At 35.8% G+C, this 23,515-nt stretch overlaps 1 protein-coding gene across 2 annotated transcripts; it reads left to right on the forward strand.

Annotated features, from left to right (window-relative positions):
- Window positions 1–2,550: 2,550 nt before the first annotated feature.
- On the forward strand, window positions 2,551–22,499 carry kbtbd2 (kelch repeat and BTB (POZ) domain containing 2). 2 transcript variants are annotated; one of them, XM_042767390.1, is made up of 4 exons: window positions 2,551–3,062; window positions 13,761–14,170; window positions 17,797–17,962; window positions 18,365–22,499. In XM_042767390.1, exons 2-4 carry the CDS (start codon window positions 13,998–14,000, stop codon window positions 19,919–19,921), a joined length of 1,896 nt encoding a protein of 631 aa, XP_042623324.1. In that variant the 5' UTR covers window positions 2,551–3,062; window positions 13,761–13,997; the 3' UTR covers window positions 19,922–22,499. The 2 variants fall into 2 exon arrangements, with proteins under 2 accessions (XP_042623324.1, XP_042623325.1); XM_042767391.1 differs by having other exon boundaries at window positions 2,560–2,675.
- Window positions 22,500–23,515: the final 1,016 nt, after the last annotated feature.

Raw genomic sequence — 23,515 nt, forward strand, 5'->3', positions numbered from 1 at the left:
TTTACATGTGACTTTTTTTATTCTGATTGTGCTTCTAGTCCTATTACGATCGGATTAGTAGGGTCCATGTAAACGCAGCTAGTGATGCTCTGGTCATGCTGAACGCAACAACAGACTATTTCAATTGAGCATTGTAACTTTTATATGTTTCTTTATATGTGTTTTGTTTTGATAATGAACAGGCTGCGATGTCCAGGGAGCAAAAATGTTGTGTGCGCGCATGAGGCGCCAGTGCGATCACTGTTCCCAACTGTTATTGTAATTTAGTCAGATACCAACGCTGGTTGGTCAAACAAGCAAGACATCATTCATCACTGTAAAGCCTTAGCAAAATAATAATAATGATAATAATAAAAAAGAAAGAATGAAATTAAAAGAAAACTGTAAACTTTTGCAAAATAGAGAACGGCTTTCCACCTCATATTCCTTTATGTGAACTTTGGATCGCGTCACAGTGAATAGAAACTCAGCACAATTTTTTTTTTTTTCCTTTCCTTCTGTCAATCTGTTAATGATTTAAGTGAAATATATTTATACATTTTTGTGCCCTGGTCCGCTGCTGCACTTCACTGACAATGACCTGTTTCAATTCATTGATGACTTGTCACCAGATATTTTGTCATGCAATTAATCGTTCGTTCTCGAATTTGAAAGTGATCAAGACATTTCTCTGGTGCACAATGTTACAAGAAGACTCCCCAGTTTAGCTCTAAGTATTAGGATTCCCCGCGCTCGCAACATTGTAAGCTGCAAAGCCTTTGCACACTTAATTGCCCGGAGAGTGCGAAGGATTCAGTAGAGTTTTTGCTTGTTTGTGGTTGTCAGTTAATAAAAAGAATAAATAAGTTAATTGCAAAATTGGTAAATGTATAGAAAGTTAATTAATCTCAAAATGTAGCACATAGTTATTCCTTTAATTTGTTTTTGTCCTTAATTTTTTTTTTTTTTTTACTGTTCATAGTCTACTGAAAGACATGACTTTTGCTTGTATAGATTTTTTAAACAGTTAGTGAGTCTTATGTAGGACAGTGTTTCAACTGAAACGTGTTGGCCATTAGCCTATATGAAATGCATCAATGCAATGATAATTCTCCACATTCATGACTGATAAATCAGTTATGTAAATGGGAGAGATGGACTCAGTAGTATACTTGCAGCAGGTGCACAATAACTTTTCATACATGACATCACTGCTGGTGGGAGGGGCCTTTAAGATGTGCAGAACGCCTCTGATCGGAGCACCCCAGCTAAAAACTTTTACTGCTATTTAGGCAAACTCTATTAGTGGTAAGATAAAATGTTTTGTGAATACGGGCTATTTTTAAGTCACAATTAAAGACAAACATATTCTGACTAATCTAATGGCACACAGTTGTATTTTTCAAAATATTTTATTGATTTATTACTAAATCATGAAATGTGAAATCCATACTCAGCTACAGTAAATACTGGAGGAAAATTCAATAAGATGCAAGATGTTGTTGGGTGGAAATTAAAAGCATGGTATGCATTCTACTTGCCATTAGCCAAGGGATAATCTGAACAAATGCAGTAGATTTTTTGTGTTACCCCTGAATATATCTGCAAGCAGTAATGAGTAAAATAATAATAATAATAATAATAATAAAAAAATAATAAAAATTCTTTGTTAATTTTATGAAAATCTGACATTTAGACTTTTTGTCATCTAGGCCATGCCTGTATTTTTTTTTTTAATTATTATTATTAATATAGTCTGTAACTATAAGGCTTAATGCATAGAATTTTTTTTCAAACAATCATTTAAAACGTACTTGTTTATTTTCATTCTAGTAGTAGCCTACTGATTTTTTTAGCTACTATTATCTATTCCATTAAGTACTATATACCTATTCATTGGCTACTAGTGCTAACTAGTTCTTATTTATTTGATATTATGGCAAGTCGTTATATTTAACCCTTAAATCGTGCTAGTATCTTTTTTAATGCTAGCCTGCGTATGCATAGCTATAGCTTATTCTTTAGGTCCAAGTTTCGATGATTCCAGTTGTTTCTAAAAATTGAAGACATTGCTTCTGTTTTCTGTAGCTTTCGACAGTCTATAAAAATATAGCTTCGATTTATTGTTTTTCCTATTTGTACAGTCGGTCACACAACCGTTCTTTCACTTTTTAAATGTATTTTCGTGGCATTTAGGTTGAACACTTACATTTTAATTTGCATAGCTCAGCACTTTTTTGGACATTGTTTTGAAGCAACTTTACATAAAATATTACAGTAATAATGTTCTTATTTAGCAGTTCAGTTATTATTATTAATTACCATTTTTGCGTAAACCCCAGCAAGCCAAAAATGACACTATTGAATGTCAATGTTATATTTAAGTAGGTCAAAATATATTAGATTTGAAATTACGTTAGATTTGTCAGACAGTGTATGAAACTGAAGGATATTGATAGCATTGTATAATGTCATCGCTATAGACGAGAATGTTTTTATTAGCATTATTTCCTTTTATTTATTCATCCCGCGGGCCAGGCGGAAGAAGTCTGTTCCCGCCTCCCTCGGTGACACGATTGACGTTGATTTCTCATCTACCGGTTTTTATTGTCGAGCTGCTAGCATGCAGTTAGCTTTCCTGATCGAAGCAACTTCTTAAATTAGGCTTCCGTAGCTCACGCGGTGTCTAAAAATAGGTAACTTCACCGTTGCTTACATAGTCTAAATGTTTTTAGTGCATGATCGATCTTGTTTAATATCGATCTGTTCGACTGCAGGAAAGTATTGTTGTTTGTATAAGGGGAAGGAGAGCTAGCTAGCTGCGTTAGCATGTCAGATTTCCTCATACAGATATATTTAGCTGCATACTGCTAAAGCGGTGATCAGTGTGTAATATGCGCTTGACTTTTCTTTAAATACTGAAATAATTATCAGGGTCTTTGATGTAGGCACATAAAGCATCGAGCTTCGATCCGGTTTAGACAGAATTTTTAGCAGCCCGCCGTCTGTGAAAAAGCTTCGTCTTTGTGTTGTGGATCCGAAAGAAACGCACAGCAGCCGGAGTTCCAAGCAGCACATCGGAGGTAAGGTGACCTCTAACAGGCCTGTTTAACAGCGCCGTGTGGTTATGATCCCTAATAACTGCGTCCCTGCTCGGCTCCAGATGCTAGCAACATTTCACTGAGTTAAAAATATTTGCGTATCACAGTGAAATGTTGATCTCTCATTATAGTAACGTACTCAGTACTACAACATGATAATGCCGGGGCAAAACACGTTCTTCACTTAAGTAGAAATTAAGCTATTATAATGGGCAGGGCTGGCCCAAGCCTTTATGGGGCCGTAAGCAGAATTTTATTTGGGGGCTCCTCGGTGTCGCCATTACGACTTTTTTGATGAATCGCATTCGGTTATGAACACGATATTGGGCTCTGTCTATTAAATGCGGCTCCATTTGAAAGCACCCAGCAAACATTCGGACGTCTGTTGACCGTTGAAAAGACGTCCGTCCTACACGTCCCGTCATAGTTGAAAAATAGTTCCAAAATGAAAGTTGAACCGATGTCTTTGACGTCTTCTGGACGTGAATTGTATGTCTTTTCTGCACGTCCCTGGACGTCTAAATGCGTCGTCTTCTGGACGTCTAAATGTGTCGTCTTCTGGATGTTTAAATGCGTTACTGCATAGTTTAAGTGTATGTATATATAAGCTTGCATATAAAATAATCACACACCCAATGTGTAACATCGTGAAAGGCAATCAATTATGTCTTGAGGTTTAACATCTTGACAAAGGTTCAAAATCGGTCCAGTCAGACCTGAACGTCCATAAAACGTTTTAATCACGTGTAGAAAATAACACATTATTTGTGGACATAAGCAAAAAAGAATCATGTTCTGATTTAGCACATTTTATTGTTAATTACAAAATACTGAATTATCATATAAAGGTATAGTACACCCAAAAATGAAAATTCTGTCATTTACTCACCCTCATGTTTCAAACCTGTATACCTTTCTATGTTCTGACGATATTGTTTTCACGTTTGCTTTACTGGGACAATGACAAAAGAATATTCAAGATGATAAAAATCTATTTTAAAAAATTAGTTTTTCAGTGTAATCTTTCTATCCATTTTGGATTTCTGAAATAAGTTTACAAGCCTACCAATTTCTTCAGAAATATGATTTAATGACGGTCATCACTGAATAAAAAGTGATTTCTATTTTCTACTTATTTTTTATTAATGTTTTTAATATATAATATAAATCAATATTATTTATTTAATTGCATTTATTTTTAAATACTTTAATAATATAAATAATATTAATTACTAAGAAAATTATTATTTGAACATGTGGATTGTGGAATAACCACCTTGCAGGAGCCATTGTTATCATGTGACAAGAAAATCATAAAACACAGAAGACCCTCATCATAAAATATGTTTGAAATCATTGCTGTTTATCAAATCAAAGTGGTGTAAACGATTTTAAACTGTATAGAACCAACATGAATTCAAATATTACATTTCTGAGAATGCGTTCACGCGTTTTCTACTAGAATGTTAAAAGACTGTTTCTTTTTATCATGTCTTAATTAATCTTGTCATTGACTTACACAGTTGTCTAATGAACACAAACATATTTGGAAGAATGTTTGTAACCAAGAAGATCTCACAACCCATTAACTACCATTGTAGGAAAAATTATTATGATAGTTAATGTGAGGCGAGATCTGCTTGGCTACAAACATTCTTCCAAATATCTTTGTGTTCAGAACATAGAAAGGTATACATGTTTGAAACATGAGGGTGAGAAAATTATGACTCTCTTCATTTTTGGGGGAACTATCCCTTAAACACATTACAGTTGTTTGGCTCATTTCTTGTAACCTCCACCCTCAGCTCTTCCTGGAGCGTGCTTCAGGTGTTCTGCCACCGCTGCATCAATCTCAGAGCCTCCATCTCTTCACAGCATCTGAGGGAAGATAATACATTTCTTTTTTTTAAATAAATAAAATGACATGCACTTATTTTCAAAATATCTTTATGGTCTACAGCTAAAATAAATTAAAAAAACTTTGAACAAGATGAATGAAACATTAGAAAAAGGTAATCAACATGCATTAGATTTTATTTGTATTGTATAAAAGATGTTGTGCTTTAATGTGGTGCCCTTGAGAAAGACCCTTAACTAGGTGTGTAACTGTGAGAAAGTGAACAGGACATTTCTGATAAGACAGGTGGGCTGTGATGTCCCCTAAATAGTTAAAAGTTACCAATAAAAATTAAATCAATATAAGTAACTTTTAGCCTACTAACGTTAGCTAATTTTAGCCATACATAGTGAATCTCAGTTGACAATGTGGGCATCATTGACACGAAGGAACCGAGAGAAAACAAGTAAAACTCAAGCACGTTAATCAAATAATACAAAATGTACTTACCCAACAGTAGATTTTATATAATATATATCGATACATCTCCCTCCTCGAGTCCCCTCCTCGTGCTTGTTCAATGTTCCGGAAGAACGCGAGATCTCGCGAGATAATATATCCTATCACGGAATTTTGTAATATCACGAAATATATTACTGTTTTGTTTCTACATCTTGGCAGCACCGTTTTGGCAATTACATCCAACTCAGACCGAAATGATGACCGGATATGTATCTGTTTTACATGTATATGCATAGATTCCATAAAAATAATAACAACGAATACATAAAACAGGTTGAAATAATGACTTAATTGCAGTGTGGCTTTGCAATCACTTAACCACACTGGGCACTTTGTGATTATAATTTATTTAAACAAGATAAAGTAAATATATTTATTTTGTATACAATTTTTTTTCCCTGCTAGTCATGCTTGGACGTCTTGTCACAACCGTGACTAGACGTGTAAAAGATGTCAGTAAAAGACTATTCACAACCTCTTTAAAACCTCTTAAAAACTACTTGGTGCACTTTAATTATTGCATTATTAACCAAGGTATAAGCACAGCTTTTGCATATTCAACAAGGATTTCATAGACATGGAGGGTCATGATGGACGTGTAATGCACGTGTAAAAGACGTCATCTAGTGACGTCCTCTCACAACCGATTCACAATACGGGTATATATTGAACTACACGTAGATAAAAGTCAAAGTAACAATTATTCATGCAACCCCATAGAACTATAGACATGTACAAACATATCTGAATGCATTTTTAGGAAATGTTCGGTTACATATTTCTACCGATTTATGCCGTCCTACCGTGACTATTTTTGGCCGGGGACACGAGGTCGCTGTCGGACCAATGTTTGCTGGGCAGATGATGGCGATTTAGCGGTAATCACGGAACCAGATTTACTGACTAGATGCGCATGATCATATTGTTAGATATATCACCCAGCCTATATATATATATATATATATATATATATATATATATATGCTAGTGTTGGCAGTAATGCCTTAGTAGTAACACATTACAGTAATAGCCTAATATTACTTTCCCAAGTAATTAGTAGGTTAACCAATACATAATAATAATTAATTCCTTTTCACCATTTCTAGCATCGAAGATGGAAAAGCTCATTTTCAGCAGTTTGAAATATTGCCATTATTCTGATTTTATGATAGACATATCATCCACCCCTAAATGACAGGTTACTGAATGTGATTGATAACATTATGTCAGTTCTCGACATACTACAAATGCAGACAGACAGACACAAAGAGATTCCTCCCTTTATTACACTGTGTCTACACCGAACGCGACAGTTGTAGTGTTGCGCCGCGCTGCACTAGATAAGACTGTCTACACCATAGACTGTATAAAATATCTACACTGGACGTGAAATTTGTGTCAGCACATCATAAATAGATCGCAGCCGCAGTTTACTGTCGGGAATTTGTCAGCCGCGCCGCATCCAGTATAGACAGGTTCTATTGTATTTTGCCGCGCTGCTTGAGTCCAGTGTAGACAGGGTGTCAGAGAGAAGAATATGTTCAGCCCCCTCCCTCCGAAGCTTCGAATATTAGGTGTTGATTACTACTGAAGCTTCGAAGCTCAAAAATGGTATTCAGACCAGCCCTAATATGTTGCCACTCCTTGCCATCTACAAATAATTTCCCCAGTTTTATCAATGATGTGTTTATTTTTAAAATGCTTTTCTTAACATACTGATTAGTTAACAATGCTAAATGTAGATTAAAAAGTCTCATCTCAAACCTGGTTTGAACGGTCAAAGTATGATAGGTAAAATATATTTGCAGCATTGTTGTTTTGTGCAGTGTTTTAGCAAAAGCATCAATCTATTTTGCGACTCACTGTGTTTCTGCTTCTGTTTTTAATAGAACTGCGTCATCCGCAGCTCTTAATGGTGCTTTAGCGTCTTTGTAGAGAAGCAATGCACACAGGAAGAGCTTGAATGGAACCCATTTGGCTCTAGATAAAAAAAATAAAAAAAAAACAGTAAAAAGATCAGTAAATGACCGTGAGCATCTGTGGTGTGAACTGCTGGTAGAGCAAAAATAAGTGCTTTCTGAGGTAATTTTCCTGTAGCTTCAACAGTAGAGCATGGCGGTAGCAAGTAGCAATGCCAAAGTCACTCCTCTTGCTTCCAATACAAGGTATCATAAATGCCAAATTGAAATGAGCCTTTTGGAAATATTGCAGATGATTATGCTTAATAAATTTAAATGATTCACCATGCAGTCCTGTCTAAACAGAACAAAACAGCTATCTTGAACTAAATAATTCGGTTTTTTTTAATGCGTTACATTAGAATCTGAACTGTATTTAGCCTATAGTTCAGTTTCCATGCTTGATTTTTCTGTTTATCTCTTCGAAGCTGCTGGCACTATATGTGTGTGTGTGTGTGTGTGTGTTAAATTCATTAATTTTATTTAGGTATCATCAGCACATAGCTTGTTGAATTTAAAAGACACTGTTAACATTAGTTAGCTAGCTTGCTGTTACACTAATTATAGAATAACTCAAACCTCACAGAATAACAAGACAAAGAAAAACAAATTACAAGCAATATCACAAATACAATAGAACAGATACACAGTACTTTATTTTTTCCTTGTACAGCTAACAGTAGTGTTCAGATAAAAATACTACAGAAAGTCAATAATTAAATGTAAAATAGCACTGCATAGTCTTCACTGTATGAATTAAATACAGATCAATCCTTATTAAACCTAAAGTGAGTGATTGTCATTTGTCTTTAGTTAGACAGCAGCAGGTAAATTAGGCTGTTGTCACTTTAAAACAATGCACGCATCCAATATAATGTTTTAAGTCCAATTTTTATCCCAGCTGTTCATGTTCACTTAGCTAAAACCAACTGTGTTTATAAGCATACTTTCTAAGATGGACATTTGACAATTGTGTGTTTTTGTCCATTCAAGCGTGATGAGACATGAAAGAGTATTCAATTCATTACTCGCACATTGTCTATGGGATGGCTAGAAAACAGTTTATCAGAGAGCACATGAGTACTTGAGTTCTCTTTTTATGTGTATTGCACTTAACTGGTTTATAATCACTAGAATATTTGTCAAGATTTAAAGGGGTCATATGATGCGATTTCAAGTTTTCCTTTCTCTTTAGAGTGTTACAAGCTGATAAGATAATAGATAAGATCCCTAAAATTGCAAAGACTAAAGTCTCAAATCAAAACATATATTCTATATACTCGTCCACGCCTTCCTAAAACGCGTCATTTAAACATGCTCCCACATGTCTACATCATTGTGTGGGAAGATTTGCGTAACACCACTCAACTGTTTACGCAAAGAAAGAAGGCATAACTTTGATTCACACTGTAGTATTGTTGCTGCCGTCGCCATGTCGTGGAGATTGTGTTTCATTGTGAAAGCAAAAATACTTTGTTTGGCCTTCCAAAACAAGACACAACTAGAAATCAGTGGTTAAGTTGTATTTACAACATTATTCTAGAACAGTTCAACACAAATATTCAAGTGTGTGCAGCACATTTCATTTTTAGGGATGTTTGTTTAATGTGGGTGGGTGGGTTGTATTTAATGCTGTTTTTTCTTACTGCCTGTAAATATGTTTTCATATTTATTTGCCACTGACTATTCAAATGCGAGTTTTGAGCAGTGTAGAGTAGCGCTTATTGTTTGTCGTTTCTCCGATCAGAAATGCAGACATGGTTTTATGTTTGCGCGTTGCCTCATTTATAATGTGTTTTATTGTTTTTGTCTCATCGTGCCGGGACATGGCATCACAGTATGGTAAGGGTCGTAACATTTTAGTCATGCGCTTGAGGCATTCAGCCAATCACAACGCACTGGATCACTGGCCAATCAGAGCACAATTCGCTCTTCAGAATGATGAGATTTGTAAAAATCGACACACGTTTCAGAAAAGCCTGGCATAGAGGAGAAACAATAATGTACAGTATGTGGAAAATTGTGTTTTATGAACCTTAAACCACACATTTCATTACATCAAATTAGGGATGTCAACGATTAATCGATGATCGATTAATTGTCGATAAGAGATGCAATCGATTAAGTCTGTCGATGGTCGGTTAACCGATTTAATGTTGGGCTGTGTGCAGCTCATGCGCAAAACACGTGCGAGCGGCTGTGAGTGATGATGACGGTAGCTATAAAAGCATCATCATTCATTCACAATGTACAAATTAAACTTTTAATGTGATTTAAACTTTAAAGTAGCCTACATTAAAATAGAAACAACATAAAAGTTCTTCAACATAAAAAGCAATAGAAATATAGTAACTGTCATTTCATCAGATAACTGTTTCATATCATGCGCTTTGCAGGACTGCGGGACACAAGACAGGTAGTATTCATTCCTACAACTTGTTAATTCGTTCCTACGACTTATTAATTTGTGGCAATTTTCCATGTTTCATTAATTTTGTTCCCTAAATAACCCATGATTAAACTAAATAAGGGAACAAATTAATAAATCGAGCGAATTCCTAATTCATGAAATCTTTAATTTTCCTTCCCATGTTTACCACACACAGTAAGAGATGCGAAAACAGTTATTAAAAGTGAAAGATAATAAAATAAACCTGCGAAATTAGAGGGTTAGACTGTGAAGATTTATGTTATTGAATTTGTAGAAATTTGTGACTAACCGGCAAACCAGAACAAAGCCGCGTAATAAAGGCTATGGGCTCGAGCGCATCCAGAGGCATGCTCGCGATCTAACATTTCCTATTATTCCTCTAATAAACAAAGCTTTTATACCACACTTGTCATAATCAGAGATTATAATTTGTAAATAAATAATTGCTGGATTAAAAACAGCGATTAATAGGCGCTGTGACCGACACAATAGGCTACGTTTTCTCACGCGCATTCAGTGACGTCACTAAACGGTGACGCCATCGTTCACTAGTTTCTGCATGGACCTGACTAGGTTCTCAAGCCCTGGGACAAAATGGGATGCTTTAAGGAAAATGTATAGCCTATATAAGTAATAGGCCCAACATAAAAATAACTTTTTTTTTTTTTTTTTTTTTTTTTAAATATGCGAAATATATCCGACTTAATTAAGATTAACGGATTTAAACCAGAAGTGTGGCTGCGCTCCATAAGTTCACGAAAAAAAAGGATGACAACGCATTCTGTTTGTTTGCTTTATTTCACAAGAGCACAAATCTTCTGTTTTTATTGTGTGCGCACAAATGAAAGGAAACACTTTTGCGGAAAAGTTTTTTTTTTTTTTTTTTTTTTTTTTTTTTTTTAATGTCTCAGCTGTTTCGATCGCGCCGGAGCCTGCTGCACACGTATATTCTAGCGATTCAAACTCACATCGCAGTATGTTCATTATGAAAATAAAATAGTCAACTAAACATTTAAAAGGTTACACTGGTCAGTTTAAATAGACCGTAGTACAGCGGTTCACTCTGCTGTTATGCCAAGGACGTTTTTGCTCTTGTGAAGGGGATGATCTTTTCCGTCTATGCGAATCCGTACAAGCCTAGTTTACATTATAAATAATAGTTTTACATTCAAATACATTGCGAATATGAAAACATTTGGATTTGTGCCGAATGAGACATGAGCAATAACCTCCAAATAAATTTAGCCAAAGCCGCGCTCGCTCGTCCTCGTCTGCACGCACGCATACACTGTCACGATCTAATGCATTGTGTGCCGGATTTTTAAAAACAAATAGGCCTACCGGAATGCAAAAATCTGACATTTTATAGGACATAATCCAGCAGGATCAAATTAATGTGAGCAACAGTGTTTTGCTGCAGGAGCGCCGATGTAAGCAGTTCACTTAATGTGCAGCGCAGTCACACGCGCGCCACAGTTACGTTTGGGATAATTTTATTTTAAATAACAATGTCAGTTGAAAACATTGCAATTGTGTTTTAAAATACAACAACGAGCACCACACAATCATTTAAAGAGGAGTGTGCAGCGGTCTCCGTGCGGGATAGGAAACAGTCAACAAAGTAAAATTAGTAGCGCGCCTCAAAAGTATGGCGCGCTCTCTTCATTTTATGAAATCATCATAATCACATCTATTCATTTTATAATCCTGCTACTAGCATTTTATTCAGACTAAAACCCCTTTAATTCAAGTGAGAAAGCGTTTTGTGTGTGTGTGGCTTTTGCACATTCTGTCATGCCGGTGACTGCGCGGCTGCAATAGACGCATTTTGCAGAATTATGGTTAACGATTAATCGATTAATTGATCGTTAATTTAAACGACGATCGATCATGGAAATAATCGAAATTTGACATCCCTACATCAAATACACACAATAATGTTCTTTTTTTAACAATGTCATATGACCCCTTTAAAGCTATAATCCACCTGAAAATTCTCGTATTTAATCACCCTCATGCCTTCCCATATGTATATGACTGACTTTAAGATGAACACAAAGAAAGATGATGCTTCAAAAACCAAAGTGAACATGCAACCCCAGTTGATGAATCAATGTCTTCTGAAGCTAAATAATAGATGTAAGTAAAATACTTTAATTTTTAAAAATTAACTATAAGCTATCACTTTTGATCTGTCCTACTTGGGTTCATGCTTTCACGTTTGATGTAAACATCAGCAGATTACAAAGCAAGATGTGATGGCCCTCTGTGCATCCGCGTCACTTCTTGCTTGAGCTGCAGGACACGTTTATGTCATGCTTCACATGGTTCGGACATTTACATCAAATGGGAGCTCATTAACCCGAGAATGACAGTTGTTCAGAAGAGATAGATAAAGTAGATAAAATTATTAAAAGTATATATAAATATGTTCCTGCACACACCTCTTTTGCTTCAGAAGATAATGTTTCATCAGCTGGGGTCATATTGACTACCTTTGTGTTCACTTTGTAAGGTTTTGAAGCATCAGCTTTGGGGGTCCCATACACTTGCAAGATAAGGACTTGCAGAGATGAATTTTTTAAAAAAAATCTTTGTTTGTGTTTATCTGAACAAAGCCATATACATCTGGGACAGTATGAGGTAAGTAAATATTAAATATTTATTTTTGGCCATAGTATCCCTTTAAAACCCTTTTTCATAGGCAGACTTGCCAACCTTTACGCATTTTGCGTAGTAGCTATGCATTTTGACCTCAAAGTACGCTGGTATGATTTGTCACTTTAAACTACGCAAAAATCTAGTGATGCCCCTGTCCACGCGCAGTATTCAAAACAAGCAACAGAAAAAGATGAAGAGTTCAGCCAATAAGAGTTTTTTTTTTGTTTGTTTTGCTTTTAAATAATTTCTGTGTTTTATTTCTCTCCTAGGCTAGTAGCCTATAGTTTATAGTTTCAGTTCAAAGTGGCTCGCTCTCGCCCCGTCAGATGCTCTGACAGAAAGGCTGCGTGTGTGACAAACACATTTCACAGGTATATTCTCCATCTGTAAATTTATGTTAAAAAGCCATGGAAATATTTCCATTTTGATGTCAGAAGTGCATAAGCTTCTGCTTTTGCGATTCTCCGCTAAGCTCCACAGACTCCATTTAGAACGAGCGCCAAACAGACAGTGCTCAATGAAATAGGAGTGCAATAACTGACTAAAATATACATTTTGCTGAAATGTGTAGTTGGTCAATAAATGTGGCATATGTAGAATTTTAAACCTACAAGTAAGTGTATTTGTATGATAGCACTAGCTGTAAAGTGTAATGGGGTAATCAAAATAGCCTTTTTACTCAATTAGTCTGTGCTTTTTATTTCATTTTTAGTTTAGTAACTTTAACTTCTGCTTTTCTTTTAGATTGCAATGTTACTATGTAATGTAATTTTAACCCTTTTTTGCATATAATATATGCCTACATGCTTACATTCACTTTATTTGTTTAATCAAATACAAAAAACCGAGATATATAGGCTACCGTATACAGCAAATTCTTTTATTTTGTTTTTTTTATTTTTTTTAAATAGAATTAAATAGCTAAATTTAAATAATTAGTTAAATTAATAGTTAAAAAAACAGTAAACTGTAAACAGTAAACTTGTAAACTGTTTACTCCCACTCCACTCTCCGCTTGCCACGCTGATGGTACTCAAAAAAATCTTCCAAGGTTGGCAGGTCTGCAAAGGTCCAAAATTAACATTCGCCAAAATCAAGTAAAAATTGGTGCTGGCAAGTATATGAAAGAGTGTTACAGTATGGTTTAACATTTAAAGCAAATAAATGTAGACAGATAATACTGCAAATACTTTCATTTACAGTACATCAGGGAGTGGTTCAGGTTCCCCTTTGTCCTTACCTGTCTAATGTGACCATTTTCTTTTCCACAGACACGCTGGACTGCTGGTGTTCTGATGTAGACATCTCCCTCTACCTCACGTCACTTTCTCCCTCAATTCCAATGTCTTCCTAGACAGCTGAACACTGTGGAACCTCTGTAAAAGTTGTGATTCAGCATGGTAGAGGAATAGCCTTAATTTCAAAGTATTCAGGAAACAGGCCATTGGAGAAAGGAACCAATACTTTTTGACATTCAGAAGCTGGTTGAAAACTCATGGGATACGAACATGTCGGAGGTTGGAGAGCGTCGTCAAGTCAACACAGATTATGCTGTTTCTGTGCTGGAACAGCTGAAGTTTTTCTACGAGCAGAAGTTGTTGACTGACATCACTCTGCTGGTAGAGGAGAGCGAGTTCCCCTGCCATAAAATGGTGCTGGCCACCTGCAGCTCTTACTTCAGGTGAGTGGAGCAGGTGTTTGAACACATGAATATTCAACTGATTGAATTTAAAAACCATTTTAATTTTTTTTTTAAAAAGTGTTAAATTATTGAAAATTCAGTGTTTACTGGTAATGGTCATTTTTATGACACCATTCCATGATAATGTGTTTTCTATTTACTTCAGCTGCTCAGTGCTCTGGTAATTTCAAAAATATGACTATTTCACGGTGGACAGAATTAAGACAATAAGGCCTGTGTGATTAATAAAAAATTTAATAATCTTGACAAGGTGCATGTTTACTGAGCGACTTTGCAGATATCAAGTGAATAATGCTGGGTGGCAGACAATCTCCATGAGAAGCAGGTAGTGAGTGTGACATCTGTCATGAATGTTTAAAATATGCTGATTGTGCACATATTTCTCCTGAATTAAGTACTTAAAAAAAGTACTGCATATCAACTTCAACGTGTCCAATGTGTAAACAATATGATTTGTTTTATTTTCTATCGTAATATATTTTAAAATGTAATTAATTCCTGTGATGCTAAGCTGAATTTTTAGCATCATTACTTCAGTCTTCATTGTCACATGATCCTTCAGAAATAATTCCAAATATGCTGATTTGGTGCTCAAGAAACATTTCTTATTTTTATCAGTGTTGGAAAAACAGAAACCATGCTACCATTCAGATTTGTATGTGTTTTAATAAAAATCAATGCTTTTTTCCCAGCAAATATGCATTAAACTGATCAAAAGTGACAGTAAAAACATAATCTTACAAAAGATTCTATTTCAAAAAAATGCTGTTCTTTTGAGCTTTCTATTCATCAAAGAATCCTGGAAAAAATTTTTCCATAAAATATTAAACAGCAAAAACTTTTATTTAACATGGATTAAAATAAGAAGTAAAGTGAAAATGAAGTGAAGTGAAAGTGACATACAGCCAAGTATGGTGACCCATACTCAGAATTTGTGCTCTGCATTTTTTTTGATTTGATTTGATTTATTTGACAATATATTTAAAACAAGTACAATCAAGCCCAAAAGACCAATTCATACACATCTTTAAAAAACAACTGTCGAGGATAAAATACACATAAAGGCCATAGGCTTATTTCCATTGTGGTCCTCAGAATTCATAAATGGACGAGCAGTTCATAATGGGAATGAGATCAACACAACACACATCATCATACATATAATACCTCAAACACCGTTAAAAAGACATTTCTCTTCTAAAAAGACCTTCTTCTTGAATTTGTTTTAAGCAATCAGGCAATTCATTCCAAGCAACAGCGTTAGAATACAAAAACTAATTCTTCCCATTTAAACTCTTATACCGACACAACTATATATTGTTTATCCTTGACCTTGTAGAAAAACTATGAATATCTCTTATGAAAACATAATAATCACACAAATACTTTGGAACATTTCTCTGTAATATTTTATACACCATCATCAACTTAAGAAAAATTACCCTCTTGTCCACTTTTAAAAACCCTATTTCCCTAAAATGATTAGTATTTAAATGCATTTGTGGATGAAGGCATAGAATAATTCTACACAACTTGTTCTGAGCAGTCTATAATTTAATTTTCACTTGTTTCGTAGATCCACTATACCAGAAAGTTGCTGCATAATCGAAATGTTTTTGCACTAATGTGCCAGCTAACATTTTTAAGGTTTGAGTATCTAAATAACCAGCCTGTCTTCCTAAGAATTTTATTCGATTACATACTTTAGAATGAACTTGAACAGCCATACTATCCCCAGTTAATTTATCATCCAAAGTACATCCTAAATATTTCACTTCTTGCTTAGCAGTAATCGTCAAATCTCCAACCCTCACTTCTAATTTGGAACATTTTCTCAATTTAGCCGCATAACCAAATAAAATAGCTTCAGTTTTGCCTAAATGTAAAATCAGTTTATTTTAAAAAAACCAGTTGGATACTTCCGAAATCTCTCTACTTAATTCACTTTCTATTATTTCTTTCTTCTCATCAGTAACAATTATTGTTGCATCATCAGCATTTAACCCATCCAAAGTGCACACACACAGCAGTGAACACACACCCGGAGCAGTGGGCAGCCATTTATGCTGCGGCACCCGGGGAGCAGTTGGGGGTTCGGTGCCTTGCTCAAGGGCACCTCAGTCGTGGTATTGCCGGCCCGAGACTTGAACCCACAACCTGAGGGTTAGGAGTCAAACTCTCTAACCATTAGGCCACGACTTCCTTCATTAAAAACCATTATTAATAACTAAATTGTAATAATATTTTACAGTATTACTGTTTTTACTTTGTTTTGGATCAAAAAAATACAGGCTTGAAGAGCATATGAGACTTTTAAGAGCATAAGAAACTTCATTAAAAACAATTAAAATTGTAATTTTCCAAACTTGACGTACTGTATTTTGTTATGAATTATTTGGCTTTGTTTAATGTTTACTATGGCCATTCTGAAATCTTTCCAACTGTATTAGTGATGATGATACTGTTGTGTACTGAAAAAAAAAAACAAAAAAACGAGAACACTTTGTACAGACACACTGCAAAGCAGAGGCATTATAGGATTTTGAGCGTTGTGAGTGGAGTTCTGCGGCTGTAGTGGACATTCACTGTCAGTGTGCAGTCAGAATGCTGTGTACCTAAAGAGCACGAGAACGGAACAGACTGACCTTACAGCACATTGTTCTAGTTTCGGTTATTTGAGAGACTTTTACAACTTTTTGATAAAGCTCTAATCGGTTTCCTTTTGAAATCAAAATCGTTATATTGATCATGATTTTTTTTTTTTCTGTCCATATTGCACAGCCCGAATTGCAATCGAAAATCACAATATGAACATAGCTCACAACACTAAAAATATTGTAACGTTAGCAGTATTGATTCAACAAGCCAGTGATTGAATGTCACTTTAATGCTCTGGCCTCCAGCTGAACTGGAGGTTTTTGAGTTAGACTTACTGCCTGAATTTATCACCTGAAGTTCCTATTCAAATGCTCTTTATTTATTTATTTATTTTTTTTGTACTTTTGATAAAAAATAAATGTAGTGAAGTTGAACACATAGGGGCCTAATTTTTATTCAACTCCCAAGTAAAAAAACATAGTTTAATTATACTCAAAATAGAACTAACTAAATAAAAATGTACTGTAAGAAAAGTAATTGTAATTTGTCACTTTCCACCTCTGATTTCAGGTAAGGGGTTTTGTAACCCTCATTTTGCTGTTCTCCTTTTAAAGTTTGGAGTTTATTTACCCCTTCACAACTTATTTTTCTTTGACAATGAAAATTCAGATATTTACTCACTGTAATATTTTTATTTTATGGTGTCCTTGTTACACATTACATGTACTTGCTGTAGTAATAACAACAATAAATTATGTATAATTATATGCAACTATCTTTAAACCAAACCCTCATCTTAACCATAACCATGTAGGAAGTACATGTAGTTAATTAATATTACTCAGTTCTTAGTAAAGTATGTTCTTTTGTTAAGTAGCCTACTGTTTAGGTTTTGTAAATTAGAATCATGAGAACTTTAATCGATGAATCAAGAGTTGACTCATTTGAAATTGCAAATTCTTTTGAGGGTTTTTGTTTTAACCAGTGTTGTTTCTCTGTTTCTGTAGGGCCATGTTTATGAGTGGGCTCAGTGAGAGCAAACAGACACATGTTCATCTTAGAAATGTTGACCCCATCACACTGCAGACCATCATAACTTATGCTTACACCGGGATCTTGGTCATCAACGACACCACTGTGGAACCTCTCTACGAGACGGCCTGTTTTCTTCAGGTTGGGAAGACATGCACACATTCTTCCATGGGTTAACGTTAACATTAAAACTTTTACTCTCACATGCTTGCTCATGTTTTGTAATTTACCCTCCACATACATGCACAAAGCTCTCACATTGACTTGTTTTACCAAGTTTACCACTTGTTTCACTCACAAAACCTATGGGTCATACATTACCATCACAACATGCCATTGTTGCAGACTCTGAGCAGCACACTCTAGCATTTTTCTAAAATGTCCACAAAACAACTGGTCAACTGCCAATGAAGGAAATGACTGTTCATAATGGAATTTCAGTGACCTTTTAGAAGTGGGACAGTTAGAAAATCTCAGTATTTGCAATATTGTTAATGAATGTTTATTTCTACTTATTTCAAACTTTCATTGTCTTTCTTTCAGGTGGAGGATGTTTTACTGCAGTGTCGAGAATACTTGGTCAAAAAAATCACTGCTGAAAACTGCGTCCGCATGCTAAGCATCGGTGACCTGTTTAGTTGCACAGAGTTGAAGCAAAGTGCTAAGCGCATGGTGGAGCACAAATTTCCTGTTGTCTACCGACAGGAGGCTTTCCTGCAGCTCTCGCACGAGCTTTTGCTGGACCTCCTGAGCAGCGATAATCTCAATGTGGAGAAAGAAGAAACGGTACGCGAGGCGGCCATGCTGTGGCTGGAATACAACATGGAAGCACGTTCTCAGTATCTTTCCTCCGTCCTTAGCCAGATTCGAATTGATGCGCTTTCTGAGGTGACCCAACGTGCCTGGTTCCAAGGTCTTCCACCAAATGACAAATCAGTGGTAGTGCAAGGCCTGTACAAGTCTATGCCAAAGTTTTTTAAGCCCAGACTGGGAATGACCAAGGAAGAAATGCTCATTTTTGTAGAGGCTGAACCACCAGCTGAAAGCCACCCAGTCGTGATAGGTCCACGTCACACAGTGGTCTGTTACAGCCCTCAAGCAGAGAAGGTCTATAAACTGTGTAGCCTGCCTGGAGACTTGCAGAAGGTTGGGACATTGGTCACCCCAGACAATGATGTGTTCATTGCCGGAGGACAGATACCACTGAAGAGCACTCTAGCTACCCACGGCAGCAAAAGTGGCAAGCTGCAGGCTGCCTACTGTTCAGTGGACAGCTTCTACTGGCTGGATGCCCAGCAGAATGCATGGGTGGCCAAAACGCCAATGCTATATGCTCGTACTAAACCATCACTGGTGTATTGTCAGGGTTTTATTTACGCTATTGCTGGTGATAATGTGGGTGGTGAGTTGAATAAGCGTACAGTGGAACGCTACGATTGTGAGCGGGACGAATGGAGCTTGAGCAGCCCTCTTCCCTGCGCGTGGAGTTGGAGCACAGCAGTAACAGCCCGGGACTGCATCTATGTCATGACACACGACCTCATGTACTGCTACTTCCCTCAAGCTGACACTTGGGTGGAAATGGCCATGCGGCAGACTAGTCGCTGCTTTGCTTCAGCCGCTGCATTAGGAGACCTCATCTTCTATATTGGTGGTCTGCATGTGGTGGGCAACTCGGGTTTGCGTCTGCCAACAAGCACTATTGATGGCTCCTCTGTTACGGTAGAAATATATGATGTCAACAAAAACGAATGGCGTCTGGCTGCTAACATCCCAGCCAAGAGGTATTCTGACCCCTGTGTGCGTGCTGTGGTGCTACTGAATACGCTATGCATCTTTATACGTGAGACACACTTAAACGAGCGAGCCAAGTATGCTCTCTATCAGTACGACCAGGAGCTCGATTGCTGGTCCTTGCGGCAGGCAGTGTCAGAACGTGTGCTCTGGGATCTCGGCAAAGATTTCCGCTGTGCCGTGGGTAAATTATACCCATCCTGCCTTGATGAATCTCCCTGGAAGCCACCCACTTACCTCTTCTCTCCTGATGGAGCTGAGGAGTTTGAGGTGGATGAGGACATTGTGTCACTGCCTCATGTATAGTTAATGGTGTCGTCTTTAAAATTAACCTGTAATTTGTCCACTGTTCTGGAATAATGCTCTTCTGTTTTTAGAGGAAATGTGACGGTCTTCCCTTAATGACTAGCGTGCTCATGGAGATCAATAATTTAATTAGAATCTAAAATATTTCATTCAAATTTTGATCCCTCTTCAACACTTGAAGTTTTGATCATTCTTCATATCAAGTTTGAGAACATAAATATTTAATTTCTCTCATCATTACAAGTTTGGGGTACTGTTTTAATTTGATGGTGTGAATGATGCGATTAAACCTCCTTTGGTTAGAAACGGCAACAGTACACCCAGAGTTCTTAAATTTCTCACTCTTCTTTTGTCCAGTTCATCTTCCAGAAATCAATTGCTCAACTTTCTTCTAAATGTCACCAGGATAACAAGAGGTTCAAGGGATTGGCGAGATATTTTGTACTGATTGTCATTTGATGTTTAGGATTCGCCGCTGGTTTGGTGACTTGCTTGACATTGATTTTGTTGTTGCCATTGTTGTGCTGTATTATCATAGTTCACTTCCTCTGTCGTCTGTCTGTTGACCCATCTTGGGAATGACATAATTTGACCTCTTAAAAGGATAGGTTTCACCTACAACCACAAACACACTAGCAATTCCTCAGGGTGCTTTCCAGTCTGGTTTCCAACTCTGTTTACCATATAATTTATTCCTCACTCAATCAAGTTTGTGTGTGTGTGTGTGTGTGTATATATATAATATATATATATATATTTAATATATATATATATATACATACACACACACACACACACACACACACACACACACACACACATATATGTATGTATGTGTATGTCCTCGATAAAACGAATGCAGGAAATCCACGCAGGAAATGCCTGCAACAGTATTCATTCTCCATCGTGTTCAGATGTATGTTTATATACTGAAGGTGGGAACTGAAATGAAACCGGTTAAAAGAAATAAAACAAGCTTTATTCTTGAGTCACCATGAAGCATCTTCAAATTGCCCTTAATGCTTTGTTGACCTGGATCATAATGTTTGTTCTAATATTATGGTTATTATTTTACTGAAAAAAAAAAAAAAAATCATTCTTTGCTGCTGTATTTGTGCAATAGTGTGTACAAAGCTGTTCTTTCCTGCCAAACTGAACCCTCCTTTTTGGTTTTTATTATTTCATACTATTATTTGTAATAACTTGTTATAAAATAATATTGAGACTCTTTTTGTTGCTTGGGTCATTTAGATGAAGGTAGTCCAACAAGTACAACAGTTGTAAATATGCTTGATAGATCCAAAGTTCTTGGGGGGAAGAGATGCCGCTTTGCCATTTTTTTTTCCTCAACACAAAAATGTGTTAACTAACTGTGGGGCTTTTCACACTGTGCTTATCCCTGGGTTATCATTGTTCTAAACCCTGTTTTTAAGCCCAGGTAAAGGTATGTTTCACCCTTGTAATTTAGAAGAAAGTTTAGTGCTGCTTTTTTACCCGGGGTTATAAATCCTTGCTCTGGAGCAGGGTTAGCAACATTTTTGTGGTGTTAACCCCTTATTGTGGGGCCAAATGTATATGTGTGCCAGTGTTAAAATGTTAAGGCTAGATGCTTAGCAACAGACAACCTCATATTTATGTGCTTTGGACAGTCACAGAAACGATTTGCATTGTATAAACAGTTGTTTCAGGGAAAACGTCAATAGTGTCAGAAAAAATGTGAATTGGAGTGAAGAGACCATTTTATTCTTACCTTTATGGTCAGAAGTCCATTCAGGAAAAACCTGATAGTACAGTCAGCAGTTTGGCCATTTGAGGATACACAATGCATGTAAACGGGATGTGTGTGGCTTTTGTCCTAAAAATTACACTGACACAGCAAATATGCAAATGAGAATATTAGTCGAGGGTTTGGGAATGTACAGTGTGAATCTTAAAAATTGTTAATCCTGGGAAAATTTTGAGCAGTGCAAGATAAAACAGGATCCGTCTACCTCGGGGTTTAGAGTGACCCTGGGTTAACCATTTCAAAAGCCCTTGCATTGAGAATATTTCTTGCAAGAGAGACAACAAAAAAGAAGTTTGCATGAACAGGTTTTAAATGTTTCCATATATTGGGCTCAGACTTTGACTGCTAACAGCTTGACTGCTAACAGTTTGACAGCTGATAACTTGCCAGCATTTCCTCCAGATGTGGCTAAGCTTTTGGCAGTTTTAAAATAGACAGTATGTAATTACCTATTTATTAGTGAAGTATTTATAAAGTCAGTTGTTCTAAAAATTAATTGCGGCATTATAAGTAATTATATATGCACAGTTGCTTGACATATATGAACGCACGCCTGCCTCCATCAAACTATTTTAAAAACAGTAGAATTTATTAAAAAAAAAAAAACATTTTTCCAGTTGATTAATCTAATTTCATATCTGATTACATGGATGGCAAATACGTTGTGTTTTTTTTTTTTTTTTACAAAGATTTCATTCTATGTGCCTCAATTTTACTGGAGTGCAGTTGAATCGTACTTAACGTGGTTTGCAAATGTAATAATAAACAACTTCCTTCTCTTGTTTGCATATGTATTCAGACTCTTTAAATACTTTGGCAGCTACTTATCAAGGATTGACAGGGAGTGGTGTTTCTCCAAAAAAAAAAAAAAAAAAAAAATTTAATTTCTTTTTTATAATTTGTGTGTGTGTGTGTGTGTGTGTGTGTATATATATATATATATATATATATATATATATATATATATATATATATATATATATATATATATATATATATATATATATATATATATATATATATATAAAATTATGTGGCAAGACCAAAAATAAAAAAATTGTTGACTAAAACAGCAGGAAATTTTGACCTTGTCTAATGGAAAGTTTTAAAGGTTAGGACACTTTCTGAATGATTCAGTTCAGGAAACACACAGTATACTGTAGTCCATTTACTACGGTGCATCACTTTAAAGAAAAATTATATCTGTCAACAAAAGTTAATTACCTTTATATGTCATAGTTGGAAAAGACATTTTTGTCTGATCTGACAAGTATCCTATACATTTATAATTGTCTGAAGTATTATTTGATTATAAAACTTGTATAAAGAGTAAGTTTTTAAAACAAATTCAAACGTTCACTGAAAAAATAGTGCAAAAGAATTGCAATGAGCACATCAATAATGAATTTAAATGGTTAAACAAAAATGTAGCTATACAAAAACTCTCATACCATGAGTGTGTGGACATGTTTGTAATCCTACATGATACTATTCTGCATTACAGGTGCTGGTCATATAATTAGAATATCATCAAAAAGTTGATTTATTTCACTAATTCCATTCAAAAAGTGAAACTTGTATATTATATTCATTCATTACACACAGACTGATATATTTCAAATGTTTATTTCTTTTAATTTTGAAAATCCCAAATTCAGTATCTCAGAAAATTAGAATATTGTGAAAAGGTTCAATATTGAAGACACCTGGTGCCACACTCTAATCAGCTAATTAACTCAAAACACCTGCAAAGGCCTTTAAATGGTCTCTCAGTCTTGTTCTGTAGGCTACACAATCATGGGGAAGAC

This window comes from Cyprinus carpio, chromosome A12, assembly GCF_018340385.1.
Source record: "Cyprinus carpio isolate SPL01 chromosome A12, ASM1834038v1, whole genome shotgun sequence".
NCBI classification, from domain to species: domain Eukaryota; kingdom Metazoa; phylum Chordata; class Actinopteri; order Cypriniformes; family Cyprinidae; genus Cyprinus; species Cyprinus carpio.